Source organism: Sinocyclocheilus rhinocerous, unplaced genomic scaffold (genome assembly GCF_001515625.1).
Source record: "Sinocyclocheilus rhinocerous isolate Xijiao unplaced genomic scaffold, SAMN03320098_v1.1 scaffold2169, whole genome shotgun sequence".
NCBI lineage: Eukaryota > Metazoa > Chordata > Actinopteri > Cypriniformes > Cyprinidae > Sinocyclocheilus > Sinocyclocheilus rhinocerous.
In genome coordinates, this window is record NW_015658523.1 from 12,421 (window position 1) to 26,711 (window position 14,291).

General features: G+C 40.8%; 1 protein-coding gene and 1 pseudogene across 4 annotated transcripts in view; both read right to left on the reverse strand.

The window, feature by feature from the left end:
* Positions 1-4,467, reverse strand: part of LOC107722686 (alpha-2-macroglobulin-like) — an 11,970-nt gene extending 7,503 nt beyond the window's left edge. Inside the window, exons 1-15 of one of the 4 annotated variants that reach the window (XM_016531153.1) lie at positions 4,194-4,467; positions 3,588-4,013; positions 3,020-3,206; positions 2,795-2,951; positions 2,627-2,679; positions 2,434-2,454; positions 2,114-2,279; positions 1,956-2,040; positions 1,759-1,873; positions 1,551-1,671; positions 1,353-1,462; positions 1,113-1,283; positions 812-1,039; positions 501-713; positions 269-418 (exon numbers count right to left, since the gene is read on the reverse strand). In XM_016531153.1, coding sequence (XP_016386639.1) covers positions 269-418; positions 501-713; positions 812-1,039; positions 1,113-1,283; positions 1,353-1,462; positions 1,551-1,671; positions 1,759-1,873; positions 1,956-2,040; positions 2,114-2,279; positions 2,434-2,454; positions 2,627-2,679; positions 2,795-2,951; positions 3,020-3,206; positions 3,588-4,013; positions 4,194-4,318 — 2,328 coding nt within the window. In that variant the 5' untranslated portion in view covers positions 4,319-4,467. Of the gene's footprint in view, positions 1-268; positions 419-500; positions 714-811; positions 1,040-1,112; positions 1,284-1,352; positions 1,463-1,550; positions 1,672-1,758; positions 1,874-1,955; positions 2,041-2,113; positions 2,280-2,433; positions 2,455-2,626; positions 2,680-2,794; positions 2,952-3,019; positions 3,207-3,587; positions 4,014-4,163 lie in introns of all 4 variants that reach the window. The other 3 variants (XM_016531154.1, XM_016531152.1, XM_016531155.1) reach the window with 3 other exon arrangements.
* A 2,708-nt stretch (positions 4,468-7,175) lies between these two features.
* Positions 7,176-13,135, reverse strand: LOC107722682 (alpha-2-macroglobulin-like; annotated as a pseudogene).
* Positions 13,136-14,291: the final 1,156 nt, after the last annotated feature.

Sequence of the window (14,291 nt, forward strand, 5' to 3'; positions counted from 1 at the left end):
GGGGGGGGGGGGGGGGGAAGAGATTTAAAAAAATAATAATAAAAAAGACCTCCACCTGTGGCTTCTCCCCACCCCTTTTAATAAGTCATCACCATGACTTAGTCTAGTTAAAAGAACACACCAAACATTAAGATGGACAAAGGGTCTTATAAAAGGATTACAACTTAAAAGCCCACAAATAAAATAGGTAGTATGTCAGCAATGTTTTCAAATCCAGATGGTTTAATATAACTGCAAAAAACAAATCTGATCAGTGGCACATGGATACCGCTTCAGCACTCAGGCGTCTTCCTGGCTCCATGATCAGGACACTCTGATCTACAGCACTGAGGCCACACAGGGATCCTGCTTGAGCAGAGACAGTCAAAGTGTTTTCCTCGCCAGGAACAGCAGTAGCTGGAGAAAACTGCAGAGACACCTGGAACAAGAACCAGCTCAAGCTGAAGGACACGTCTCCGCTTCCCATATCAAGGAAAACGAGATGCTAGTGCACATCATACCTGGTTTTGGAAACACATTTCTGTGTCAAAGGATGCACTAGCAGCAACTACATTCTCACTGGGCAGAATGCAGAAGGCCAGAATCTGCACTACTGGAGCCATATCAACACTGACAGACAGCTGGAACGACACTGTGCCACTAGTGACAGTACTTGAAGGGCGTGATTGAACCCTCTGATATCCATTAAGGATAATAACTCCTTTGGACAAGACCTGACAAGACAGGAAGATTACATAAAAAGTGCCAGACAAACAGACCAGCACAACAAACAAAACAGCAAAGATCACTGCAAAACCCATTGTCCACTTACCATATATATGATATCAGTGTTGCAGTTGCCAGTTTCTCCAACAAAAGAATACTGGATGTCAACTGGAAACACAGCACCACATTTCAATGGCTGATCAAGCTTCACTATAGTCAGTTCACTAAACTGCAGACTGTAGGGAGTAGCAGGTTGGAGAAGCGCAACTATTCTTGTATCTGTAGTGAAGTATGGTGATTTGTGACCATAAAAAATTTCTGGAGTTGCACTTGCCTGGGGAACAATCAGCGGAATTGGTTTCCTGTGACAAGTCTATATTTAAAAGAAATAATAATACAAAGCATACCACCAGATTCAGATCAGATTTAGGGAGATCAGCTGTGTTGAGGGAGAATGTGGCCAATCCATTATGGTTTGTAGTCAGATTCAGCAGCAGTTTGTTGGGCCAGCTGGAACCATCCAAGACATAGATCACTTTGCTCTCCAAAGGGGTCCCATCGAAAGCAGACACCGAGATCTGTTGGGAAAGAGAAAAATTAAGAAAGATGACCAACGTGAAGGCTTCTGTAACAAGTGATGAACTTGCCTTTCCGTTAATTGCTGATCCAGATTCAAAAAACTTTGGGAGCTCCACAAATGTGACGTTGCCAACTTCAAACGTAATGGACACAGTTGTGGATTTTGACATGACAATGTCTGGGAAATGAAACATACCCAAGCACACCAAATAAACATCAACTTTCCCCAAACACATGCCATTGGTTCGGATCAGCCAGTGTCTCACCTGTTCCCTCCTCAGTGACATTCACATTAACAAGAAATGAATGTTGCAGATTATTCTCAAAACTGGAGTTGAAAAACCCTGATGTACGGAAGGTAAGGGAGGCACAGCCCACACTATTCATCTGGTAGCGGAACAGATTATTGAAGTCATAATGAAGTCAACCACATGCAGAAGGAGAAAAAAAACCTGTAAAACAGTAGTCACATACCTCAGCAGTTTTATTCAGGCACAGACGAGTCACCTTAGGAACTAGATCAAATGGAAACGGCTCACGGCACACTTCCACCATTGCCTGACCAGGTACAGGCTGCCCATATGTGTATCTGGGAAATGTAAGGAAGGAGATCAAGAACTGACCAAACACAAAACAAGAAACGTGGCAGTAAGAAAATAAACGTCACTCACTTTCCACAAACTTCAATTTTCAGTCCCGGATCACCAACACTATATATCTGTGGTGCGTTTACAATGGCATCAAACTTGGGTAAAACTAAAAGATAAAATGCTTGAAATGAAGACCTCAGATCTGCTGTTTTACTGTTGCACATTGTACATGAACTTACCATATTTTTTCACCTCAAAAATCTGGGAGATCATTCGGTCACTAATAAAAGCCCTCAGTGTGTACATCCCAACCTGAGCCTCAGAGTTTAACTGGTGAGAAAGCTGCAATATCCACCCCGTTGAGGAAACGTTTGTCCACTGACCAATCCGGTTATTATGATTGTCCTAGTAAAACAATTAACCGGTTTGAAAATGTGATTGCAATTCTAACTGAAAATAAATAAATAAATAAAATAAAATAAAAAAAGTAATAAGAGAACATCCCAAAATAAAGCAGAACCATATGTATAAAAATGCTTGCACTGGAGAGAATTCTCACCTCTACAACCACTAGACTGTACTGTAAGACACAAACACAGCAATATTAGACACTAACGCGTTAATATACAGCTATCATTTTGGGGGGAAATGCACAATTGCGATGGACTAAAGTGTGCATCTAAAAATGACCTGAAATATTTTGCAATCTGTTTGTAGCAAGAGTGCTCAATGTCAAAGAGATAAGGCCTTACCATTTGATAAAGAGGCACAAATTTGGCATTCATTGTAACAACTCTGAAATTAACTGCAAAAATGAGAAGTCAATGAACACTCATTATACCGGGCACTTGAATTTGAACTTGTAGCACAACAGACTTTCTGTAATCCTAATATTCATTCAAGGGTCATTTTTAGCTCACCAGTTTGTCCAGGATTGTAGATGGGTTTGTCTGTTTGGATGAAGGTCAAAGGCAGGTAACTTCTGAACAGGACTTTCCTCTCTTCTGTCATTTTGAAGAGCCTCCCTTTAACTACCACCTTCAGTTTCCACACGGACTCCACATCAACTCGAGGAGCCTGCAGATAAACATTAACGTACATCAAACTAGACAAAAGGCCCAAGTGTAGCATGATAAGGTGCAGACCTGGAAACTAAAGCAGCGGTGAAATGCTGCAGAAGCAGATCTCTGCTGCACAAGTGGAGTGGTCATGTTTTTGTGATCAAGCAGAGAAATGGTCATGGTGATGCTCTCATTGGGTTTCAGAAGAATTGCACACAATTTTGCATCAGAGCCGGACTCAATCACTGCAGGAATTGTCACCAAGAAGAGCCTGTGGAAATATATAGAGGTTTCATTTAAAAAAGCATAAGGAATCAGCTCAGAACATGTAGGCCTACTTGTGTTGGTGCGCATTCACAGAAAGTGGTTGCCATAGACAAGAGTATGAACATAAGAACAGACACAACAGGGCACTTTTATTCACTTATAGTATAGGCCAGTGGTTCTCAAACCTCTCCATGAAGTACCGCCAGCACTGCACCTTTTGTATGTCTCTCTATATCGGACAAACCCAATTCAGGTCTTGCAGCCTAATGAGCTGATGAGTGGAATCAGGTGTGATAGATGAGGGAGACATACAAAATGTGCAGGGCTGGGGGTACTCCAGGACAGGTTTGAGAACCACTGGTATAGGCTAATTTATGGTACTTACGGCCCTGATCTTGGTCCATCAACTGCAAACGGCCCTGATCTTGGTCCTTCGACAGCAGACAGCACTGATTTTGGTTCTTCGACAGCAAATGGCCCTGATTTTGGTTCTGCGACAGCAAACGGCCCTAATGTCGGTCCATCAACTGCAAACGGCCCTAATTTTGGTTCTTCAACAGCAGACGGCCCAAATTTTGGTTCTTCAACAGCAGACGGCCCTAATTTTGGTTCTTCAACCGCAAACGGCCCTAATTTTGGTTCTTCAACCGCAACCGGCCCTAATGTCTGTCCATCAACAGCAAACTTCCCCAATCTTGGTCCAACAGCAAACAGCCCTAATGTCTGTCCATCAACAGCAAACTGCCATAATTTTGGTTCTTCAACAGCAAATGGCCCTAATGTCTGTCCATCAACAGCAAACGGCCCTAATCTTGGTCCTTCAACAGCAAACGGCCCTAATTTTGGTTCTTCATCAGCAAACGGCCCTAATTTTGGTTCTTCAACAGCAAACGGCCCTAATTTTGGTTCTACATCCGCAAACGGCCCTAACTTTGGTTCTTCAACAGCAAATGGTCCTAACTTTGGTTCTTCAACAGCAAACGGCCCTAATGTCTGTCCATCAACATCAAATGGCCCCAATCTTGGTCCATCAACAGCAAACAGCCCTAATACCTGTCCATCAACAGCAAATAAGTAAAGGGCTAAAATGAGCCCTTTCCAAACACAAATCTCCATCACGACCCTGAACCCTGCTGAACTATAGCTACAGTCTACCACTGTTTGCTGTTCTTCTGCTTTTCTTAATCAGCCTCAATCAGCACTGATGTTGGCTAAATTAAAACATTTTTAATCACAGGTGCCCAGTCCTGCTCCTGAAGGGCTGTCTTGCAGATCTTAGCTCGAACAAGCTCCAACACACTTGCCTTGAAGCTTCTAGAAAGTCTGAAAACACTGATTAACTGGTTCAGGTGTGCATAATTAGGGTTGGAGCAGAACTCTGCCGGTTTGGACACCCCTACTCTTAATTATACAGAGGGATTGATTAGGATTAATTTAATTTATTAATCTCCAAGGTGGGAGCCCATTTTGACTGTTCATGCTTAACACAGAATGATACTTTAAGCCAGGGGTGCCCAAACTCGGTCCTGGAGGGCCGGTGTCCTGAAGAGTTTAGCTCCAACCCCAATTAAACACACCTGAACCAGCTAATCAAGCTCTTACTAGGCATACTAGAAACTTGAAGGCAGGTGTGTTGAGGCAAGTTGGAGCTAAACTCTGCAGGACACCGGCCCTCCAGGACCGAGTTTGGACACCCCTGCTTTAAGCCAAAGTCTGCATATTTTATCAAACATGGACTTAAATATTTTACATCAAAATTCAGTATGTTTTTGTTCACAACTTTAAACATACTGCAGTGTTTGTGAGGAACTTAAAATGAACAAAACTTACAAGCATGTATATTTTTATGTATGTGTCATGTAGTTTTATGTCATTTGTGAAAGACATGAATCTTGTAGTGTTTAACTCTCTTTAACTAGGACTTTTACAACGTATGTTTTATATAATCAATTTTGTTTTAACTATTAAAAATAATAATTTCCCAGTCACTCTTTAATGACTTCACCTCATGTCAGCATTGTGAACTACAGGGCTGGGATGACAATACCAATATTTCTATTTTAAATATGGATTCTTGAAAATCATTATTTTAGTCTGTGCTGTTATCTGTTGATGTGAACAAAATTTCACTACATATAAAACACATTTGTAATGCCAGCCATTCAATAATCACAATAAGCTTTGTGCTTCACCAAATTAAATATGAAACTGTCTCAGCTTTCAAATAGTTTCAATTTTATTATACAACTGAATCTCATTTTGCCGCTCTTTAAAAAGCCATATATAGCTGTAGCACCTCAGTTCAAGAAACACGTGAACTTCTTTACTACTAGTTACAGAATGAAAAACACTTTTAAGAGCGGAATATTAACTGCACAATAACAGAGCGAATAAATCCAGCACCAAATAATAGATTAACTAAAATCAAAGCTCAAATATTAACTTGGATTTAAAACAGACCCATGTCTCTTATAATTAGAGGCTAATACATTACTCGAACACATTTTTACACAAATTAATATTCATATAATAACATTGAATATGAATATAGAGTTGACTTTAATTCATTTTGTATATTGATCATTTATTATTTTTCTGTAACGTTAAATGGTCACAATTACTGGGCGTGGGGTGCATTTCATAGAGGGATCAGCATCATAGAATACGGATTTAATTGGTAACAGCCTTTTGTCATTATTTGAATTTGATGTAAGAATTTAACATTAAAGATGACGTAAAAAAAAAAAAAAACCCTGAAAATCAGGTGCCCCTTATGGGAAAATTTAAACTTCTGACACTGATCAAGGTAAAAAATAATAATAAATAAATAAAAAACAGTTGCCCCTTATGACACTGATGACACTGGCTTATTGTTTGAAGTGTTATTTCAGGGTTTGGATATGTTCTTATAACTCAAACGAGTTCACCTTCAAAATCATGACGTCAAATTCGCATTTCGCTAAAGTCAAATAGTGAAACAACCACTCTGGGACAATGCCAGTGAGGAAAAAAAAAAAAAAAAAAAAACTTACTTTGCATGTTGCTGGGTTGCTATTCAAGCAGCTTTCTTTTTCCCACTGTGTTCCCATAATTCTTGGCAGCCTGTGTAATCCCACCGCAGTGAGCAATTAGTCAGAATGACGTTCACATTCCACACCTTTTCCCCCTGGTTAATAGGGAAATTCACCTTCACAGATATATATGGCAGGAGGGCCTGAAACCACACTATTTCTGGGGCCATTGCTTTATCCACAAAACTTTGAGTATATGCCTGGTTACTGCTGCAATGCAGCAGGACATATACAGTCCCATGAATAAAACTCAAAATAGATGTGCTGTAAATTACACAAATTTATTTTCATCGGTCATAAGTTCCTCCATAGTCCAAAACGCATCGTATGGTCTAAAACAAAAGTTATGACTAAATGTTCACAACTTGATAGTGTTCTACGCTTCCCCACAATAGGCTACATTCTCCCCGCACTGCAGTGCGTCACGCAGCTTTGCCAAACAGATTTTGATAGGTGGATACTATAATAAAACAGGCAGCGTGCCAAAGGACCAAAAGGGTCTGCCTCAGTATGGTTTGTGTCAAGCCATTCGTTAATCTGGCTGTTTGATTGAGAAAGAAATAGTAGAAATAAAACATGCTAAGAATCTGTAGAAGAGGATTATGCGTGTGCATGCGTTTTTATTTTTTAGGACTTTGTAATGTTTGGTTGACCAATCAGCAGAGAGAAGCGTTTCATTCCCACCCACATGTAGAAATAGACTATTCAAGTGGATTCGTTTTCAGTCCCCAAAAGTAAAATGAAGCCAAAATCTTAATTTTGCATTTGTTTGAACAAATGAAAAAACATGCAGTTAACATTTCAGATTTAAAAAAAAAAAAAAAACTAAAAGGTACATGGCCCGTAAAGGTTTGAGACTTCCTGGTTCACTTTTATCAGGATTTAAAATAAATAGAAATAAACACAACAAATTATTATACAAGTGGTTTTATTCTTGTTTTCGGTACAGAGTCCGGAAACACAATCATGTACAGGGGGACATGTATGTGGCCTCAAATGAATCACCTGAAAAAAGGAACAGGAAATAATATTACATTGTACAGGGAATTCAGACAGATCAAAAAGTGATGGGAAAAAAAAAAAAAAAAATACTTGGCTGATAGTAGTCAGACTCTGACGACCGCTGGCTTGAGATTTTTCACCACAAGAATCTGTTGCAGTTGCAGCTTGTAGGTCATGGGGACGCCATTGGGAATCTGCAAGACAGAAGGGATTAACAGTAGCACATACAGCACACAGGAATATGGCAGCTAGTGAATATACGGTCTCACCTCTTTCAGATACACTAGGACATGATCATCTCCAGCATCAACCCGTTCCACTAGCGTGGCAAATGATTGGGCTGGAGATCCAAGCTGAGGGGAAAAGATCATAGTTTACATCTGAAGGAGCCTCAATCATCTTGGGATTTTCCAAATCTTAAGACATACGAACCAGTGACGTATCTGCTGTGAAGCCTGACAGCAGCTTAATGTCCACTAGAACCATGTTAGTACTTGCTTTTGCTCCATTGTATCTAAATGTAGAGGAATGAAGGGTTTTAGTCAACAGGAAGTAGCATCCCTTTTAAAAAAAAAATAAAAAAAATAAAAAAAAGTCAAACATGAGCTGGTTTCAAGACAAAGACAAAAGTTATTCTTACTTCACCGTGAAGTTCAACATGAGATTGGCTCCAAGTGGTCCACAGTCTCCAGTCACCTTAACTTCGATGCTCAGTGTCCTGGCTACTTTAATGGGTGCCGGGATGTTGTAGAAACATGCAGCCTATGATTGCAAAGCAAAACAAGGAGAATTAGGATAAGCACAACAGAAGCAGAAATAGGAGGTGAAGATGCAGACCTGCACAGACACACAGGTGGATCCTGTTGCTCTAACACCATATCTGCCAGGAACATTCTTCAGCGGCTTCTCCTGATACAGCAGCCTGTTGTCCCGATTCACGTCGAAGCTATAAGAGTCTCCTCCTACCACTGAGGACTGTACGGTAACAGTGCTGGAACCAGCCAAGCGGAACACCTTAGTGGCGTACACTGACAGAGCATGAAGAGCCACCAGTGTCCTATAAAACAACCACCAGATTAAAACCTCCACTCCGATATGGAGGTTACTGCTCATGTTTGGTGGTCAGAGTCACCTGGGTGGAGGAGAAGCTTCCATAAGGATTCTGCTGTGCCACGAGCCAGTTTACAATGCGGTTAGCATAGCCCAGATTAGCAGTCGTGAGAGGCTGTACAGAGAGAACCGCCAGCAGCACATAGGAGCTGATCTCCACCGCCAGAGTGTCACCAGATGTAGTCTGAGACCAGTGGAGCTTAGTGCCTTAAGACGAGACGGAAAGTTGATGCCAAAGAACCTGAACAACATCAAATGAGGGGGAATCTCACCTTCAGAAATTGCACGGTTGTTCAAGGTTGTTAAAAGCTGTGCTTCAGTGCTGGTCTCTCCAGCAAGACTGAAGGTGTAGGCAAGCAGAGCCGTGGTGTAAGTGTTTCCCAGGTTCCCAACAACAGGCCTCAAGCAAGACAGAGCATTGGTAATGATGGGATCCTGAATGGCAAAATGGAAAGACTACACTTTTATAAAAAAAATAAAATAAAAAAAAAAGTCATGTATAGCTACAGGTGACTTATTACCATAACGAGGACGTCCATTTCAAACAGTGATGCAGTGATGTAGGCGGTCATGGTCACATTATCACCAACTCCACCCTAAAATACGCCAATATACTATTTAGAAGAATGGTCCCACCTAGTGTCTATTGGTCATGACTCATTTGAAAGAAAACATGACGCCTTCATATCATTGTGGTACAGATTTCCCGGTTGCATAAAATAGCCATCTGGGCCCTGCTTGCTGATCAGCCAATCCTTTGCACTCTGGAGGACATTCGGATCAATGAAGATGAAGTTCCTTGCTAGGCCAAAAGATCTCAGGACAAATGAAGTCAACCTGGTCAAAGGAAACTTCATGAGAAACTGAGCAAATGATACGCAACACTAGAAAAACCGAATGAAACTCACCACGTGTTCGATTCATCGTAACCAAATGTGCTGTATGAACCGTCGCTGTGCCTGTAGTTTAGTTGTCCTTGGTATCCTGTTCAGGTCAAAAACAAATTAGACATTCAAATGGGAAGAATTAGGCCGATCCACTACATTAAAAATAAGTCATGTGGCAATTCTTTGATCAAGAACCTAAAACACATACAATCACGGAAGTTGCGATAGTAATCCAGGCCTCTGTACATCAGGCAGTGAGGCTCTCTGACAGGCAGATTTGTTGCAATCTTCAGTCCCACACTCTGTCAAGGCAAAAGTGCAAGAGAAACAATTATATTTATTTAGTGTATTATATACACGTATGTGCATGTAACCTCAATGAGTATTCAGCCACTAAATGATTACGTTTCCTACCTTGAAAGATTCATAAGCTTGATCTGCAGGAACAGCCCGACGGGGTCGAACGTTCAGGCACTCCTGTTCATCCTCAACACTGAACGGATAATCTGATAATGATTGCACCGGAAGCAAGCTGAAGACCTGAAGAATGGGGAGGGGGCATATCGGTATGTCAACAATGTACTCAAATCCAGATTGTTTAATGACTGCAAACAGGAAATGTAATCAGTGGCACAAGGATACCGCTTCAGCACTTAGACGTCTTCCTGGCTCCATGATCAGGACACTCTGATCTACAGCACTGAGGCCACACAAGGATCCTGCTTGAGCAGAGACAGTCAAAGTGTTTTCCTCACCAGGAACGGCAGTAGCTGGAGAAAACTGCACAGACACCTGGAACAAGAACCAGCTCACATGCTGTAGGACAAGTCACTGTACCCCTCATGAAGATGCTAGCTGTACAAATACCTGCTTTTGGAAACACCTTTCGGTGTCAAAGGACGCACTAGCAGCAACTACATTCTCACTGGGCTGAACACCGAAGGCCAGAATTCGCACTACTGGAGCCATATCAAGACTGACAGACAGCTGGAACGACACAGTGCCACTTGTGACGGTATTAGAAGCCCATGCTTCAACCTTCTCAAATCCATGCAGAACAATCACTCCTCTGGATAAGACCTGACAGAAGACCGAGCCAGACTGGTGCATCAATGGTGCCAGACAAGTGGACTAGTGCAGTAACAAAACCACAAAGTCACCACAAAACCAGCATCCACTCACCATATAGATGTCAGCACTGTAGTCACCAGTCTCTCCAACAAAAGAATACTTGATTGTCACTGGATACTTGGCACCACATTTCAGTGGCTGCTCAAGCTTCACTATAGTCAGTTCACTAAAGGTTGGGTTATTGGGAGTAGCGGTTTGAAAAAGAGACACAGTCCTTGTATCTGAACCGAAGAATGGGGACTTGTAACCATAAACGACCTGTGGAGTTGCACTTGCCTGAGGAACAAATGAATAGAATTGGTATCTTGCAAGAGAGAAGTCCATTTAAAAGACAAGGATGAACACCAAAAATCATACCACCAGATTCAGGTCAGCTTTAGGGAGATCAGCAGTGTTGAGGGAGAAAGCGGACAGTCCATTCATGTTTGTAGTCAGATTCAGCAGCAGTTTGTTGGGCCATTGGCTACCATCCAGGAGATAGACTGCTTTGCTTGCGATTGGAGTCCCATTGAAATAAGATGCGGAGATCTGTTGGGAAGATAAAAGGTTAGGAAAGGGAACCAATTAGGACCGTCTAATAAGGATGAAGCTTTACTCACCTTTCCGTTAACCATTGATCCATAGGCAAAGAAACCTGGGAGGTCCAAAAACGTGACCTTGCCAACTTCAAACGTAATGGACACAGTTGTGGATTTTGACATTACACCTGGGAGGAAAAAAAAAAAATAAGCATGTAAACATGAGTCACTGGTTCAAATCTGCCAATAGCTCACCTGTTCCCTCCTCAGTGAGGTTCACGTTAACAAGAAATGAATCTTGCAGACTAGTCTCAAATCTGGTGTTGAAAAACACTGACAGTAAGGGATGCACAGCCTGTGTTGTTCATCTGGTAGCAGAACACAAGTGGTCATATCAAAATAAGCCATATGCAGAAGACAAAACTTCAGAACTAGCAGTAGTCACATACCTTAGCAGTTTTATTCAGGCACAGACGTTTCACCTCTGGAATCACAACATATGGAAATGGCTCACAGCACACTTCCACCAATGCTTGTCCAGGTACAGGCTGCCCGTATGTGTATCTGGAAAATGTTGTAAGGAAGGAGATCAAGAACTAACAGATCAGTCACAAGACGAGAAATCCAGCATCAGGAAAATAGTGTTTCACTCACTTGCCACAAACTTCAATTTTCAGTCCCACATCTCCAACACTGTACATCTGTGGTGCGGTTACGGCCACATCAAACTTGGGTAAAACTAAAACCAGAAACAACTCTAAACCCTCAGATCTCATTTTGTGCAGTTCCACATCTTACAAACAAATAAATAAAAGTACCATATTTTTTCACTTCAAAAGCCTGCGAGATCATTTGGTCACCAATAAAAGCCCTCAGTGTGTACATCCCGACCTGAGCCTCAGGGATTAACTGGTGAGAAAGCTGCAATATCCACCCCGTTGAAGAAACGTTTGTCCACTGACTGATCCGGTTATTATGATTGTCCTAGTAAAACAATTAACAGCTTAAACTGCCAAGCTAATGTAAAAGTAAAAAGTGTTCAAGACTGTTCAAAGACTTCACCTCCACAACCACCAGACTGTACTGTAAGACAAACACAGCAATATTAGACATGGACTCACAAACACTGATGCAAGTATCATTGGGAAAAAATAAATAAATAAAAAAATGGACTGAAGCTCATGAGTCTAAAACGACTTGCATTTATTTGTAATAATTTTCAAATTAAAGCTCAATGTCAAAAAAGACCAGGCCATACCATTTGATCAAGAGGCACAAATTTGGCATCCATGGTAACAACTCTGAAATTAACTGCAAAGATGAGAAATGTCAATAAATGTTCACATTACAACTAATACCATAAGGGACTTTCTATACTCCTAATATTCATCCATAGGTCATTCACAGCTCACCCATTTGTCCTGGATTGTAGATGGGTTTGTCTGTTTGGATGAAGGTCAAAGGCAGGTAACGTCTGAACATGACTTTCCTCTCGTGTCACTTTGAAGAACCTCCCTTGAAGTACCACCCTCAGTTTCTGCAACGATTCTCCTTCTACTTGAGGAGCCTGTAGAGACAGAATCATGTTAATACACAATCAAACTAGACAAAAAGGTCCACATGTATGATAACGGACCTGGAAACTAAAGCGTCGGTGAAATGCCATCCGAGAGCTCTGCTGCACAAGTAGAGTGGTCAAGTTTTTCTCATCAAGCAGAGAAATGGTCATTGCGAGACTCTCGTTGGGTTTCAGAAGACTTGCACACAATTTGACATGAGAGCCGGACTCAATCACTGCAGGAAATGTCACCAAGAAGAACCTGTGGAAACATTTAAACTTCTTTCTGAAAGCGTAAGGAATCCGCTCAGAACATGCATTTGTGTAGATGTGCATTCACAAAAAGTGGTTGCCAAAGACAAGACTAATAAGAACAGGCACAACAGTACACTTTTATTCACTTCAGAGGTGAATTAATAGTACTTACGGCCCTGATCTTTGTCTATCAACAGCAAACGGTCCTAATCCTTGTCCATCAACAGCAAAGAAGAAAAGGAGTAAAATAAGCATGTTCAAAACAGAAATCCCCATCACAGCCATGATGAGCAATCATACAAGATCAGGTGTCAATTGAGCATCTCTTTCAGAAACCCTGCAAAACTTCTGCAACAATCTACAACCATTTACTGCTCTACAGCTTCTCTCAACCATACACCAGAGCTTTCCCAACCTGTCCTTATAAGTCACCTAGCTCTGCACATTTTGTATATCTCCCTCATCTGACACACCTGATTCCACTCATCAGCTCATTAGTAGAGAATACAAGACCTGGGGCAAGTTCAAGCTCAAACCGGTGTGCAACGTTTTGCTACGGTTTCCGATTTGAACGACATTTTTATATCGTAATTTTTCTGTTATATTCTGACACTTTCTATACTCCTCTGATTATATAATGGTAATTATATAATATGGTATTACAATAACATAGCACAACAAAAGTGATCAGCAATAATGATAAGCCTAATACGCACAATAAAAATAATAAGGTCATATAGATCACAGTCACTGCCCTTGCTGTCCAGAATAAAAGAGAACATCCCAATAAAATGAAGGGATTTGTGGAAACTGTGGTTCCTAATTATTGTGATCCAACATTTGCCTCGCATTTCAGGATGAAAAGACAAACATTTAAGGGGGTCTGAATACTTTCCGTACCCACTGTATATATAATCCTTATCCGATTTTGATTACTGATAGTTTACCGAAGTTTGATTACTAGAATATATTAGCAAATACACCATGCGTTTGGCAATTAAATTAATTTTGCTAACGTTCTCTCCATTAAAGACCCACAACTGGCAGATCAACAGTGTTTCCTTTATATGAAATTATATCTTAAGAGGATGGTAAATGTGGCAAGATGATTGACAAGCATATTGACTGCACTTGACATATCTAGGCCTATGCGAAAGCGGTCCGTGTTTCAAGACGCAATTTTATGATGTATTGGCTACGTTTTAAAACTTGCCCGCTACATACAGCCATGCTCTGTTTATTATATTCAGAAATAAATGAAAACATTTCTCATAAGAACTTGCCCAAAAAAAAAAAAATTTGTTTTTTAATTTATTTTTTTATTGCTTAAATAGAACCCAATATTTTATGTGTGTTTTTCTTTTTTTCTGTCTTGGATTTGGATTTGGGCTAATATGTAAATTTCTGTTGTATATTCTGTTGTATTCATGTTTTGTATCCAATAAACAAACAAACAAAAAACCTCTTCTGCTACACACTTATATGTAGCTACTTCCACAAATGGAGTATATACTTTAGGGCAGGGTTCCTCAAATCTTGCCCTGGAGGGCCAATGCG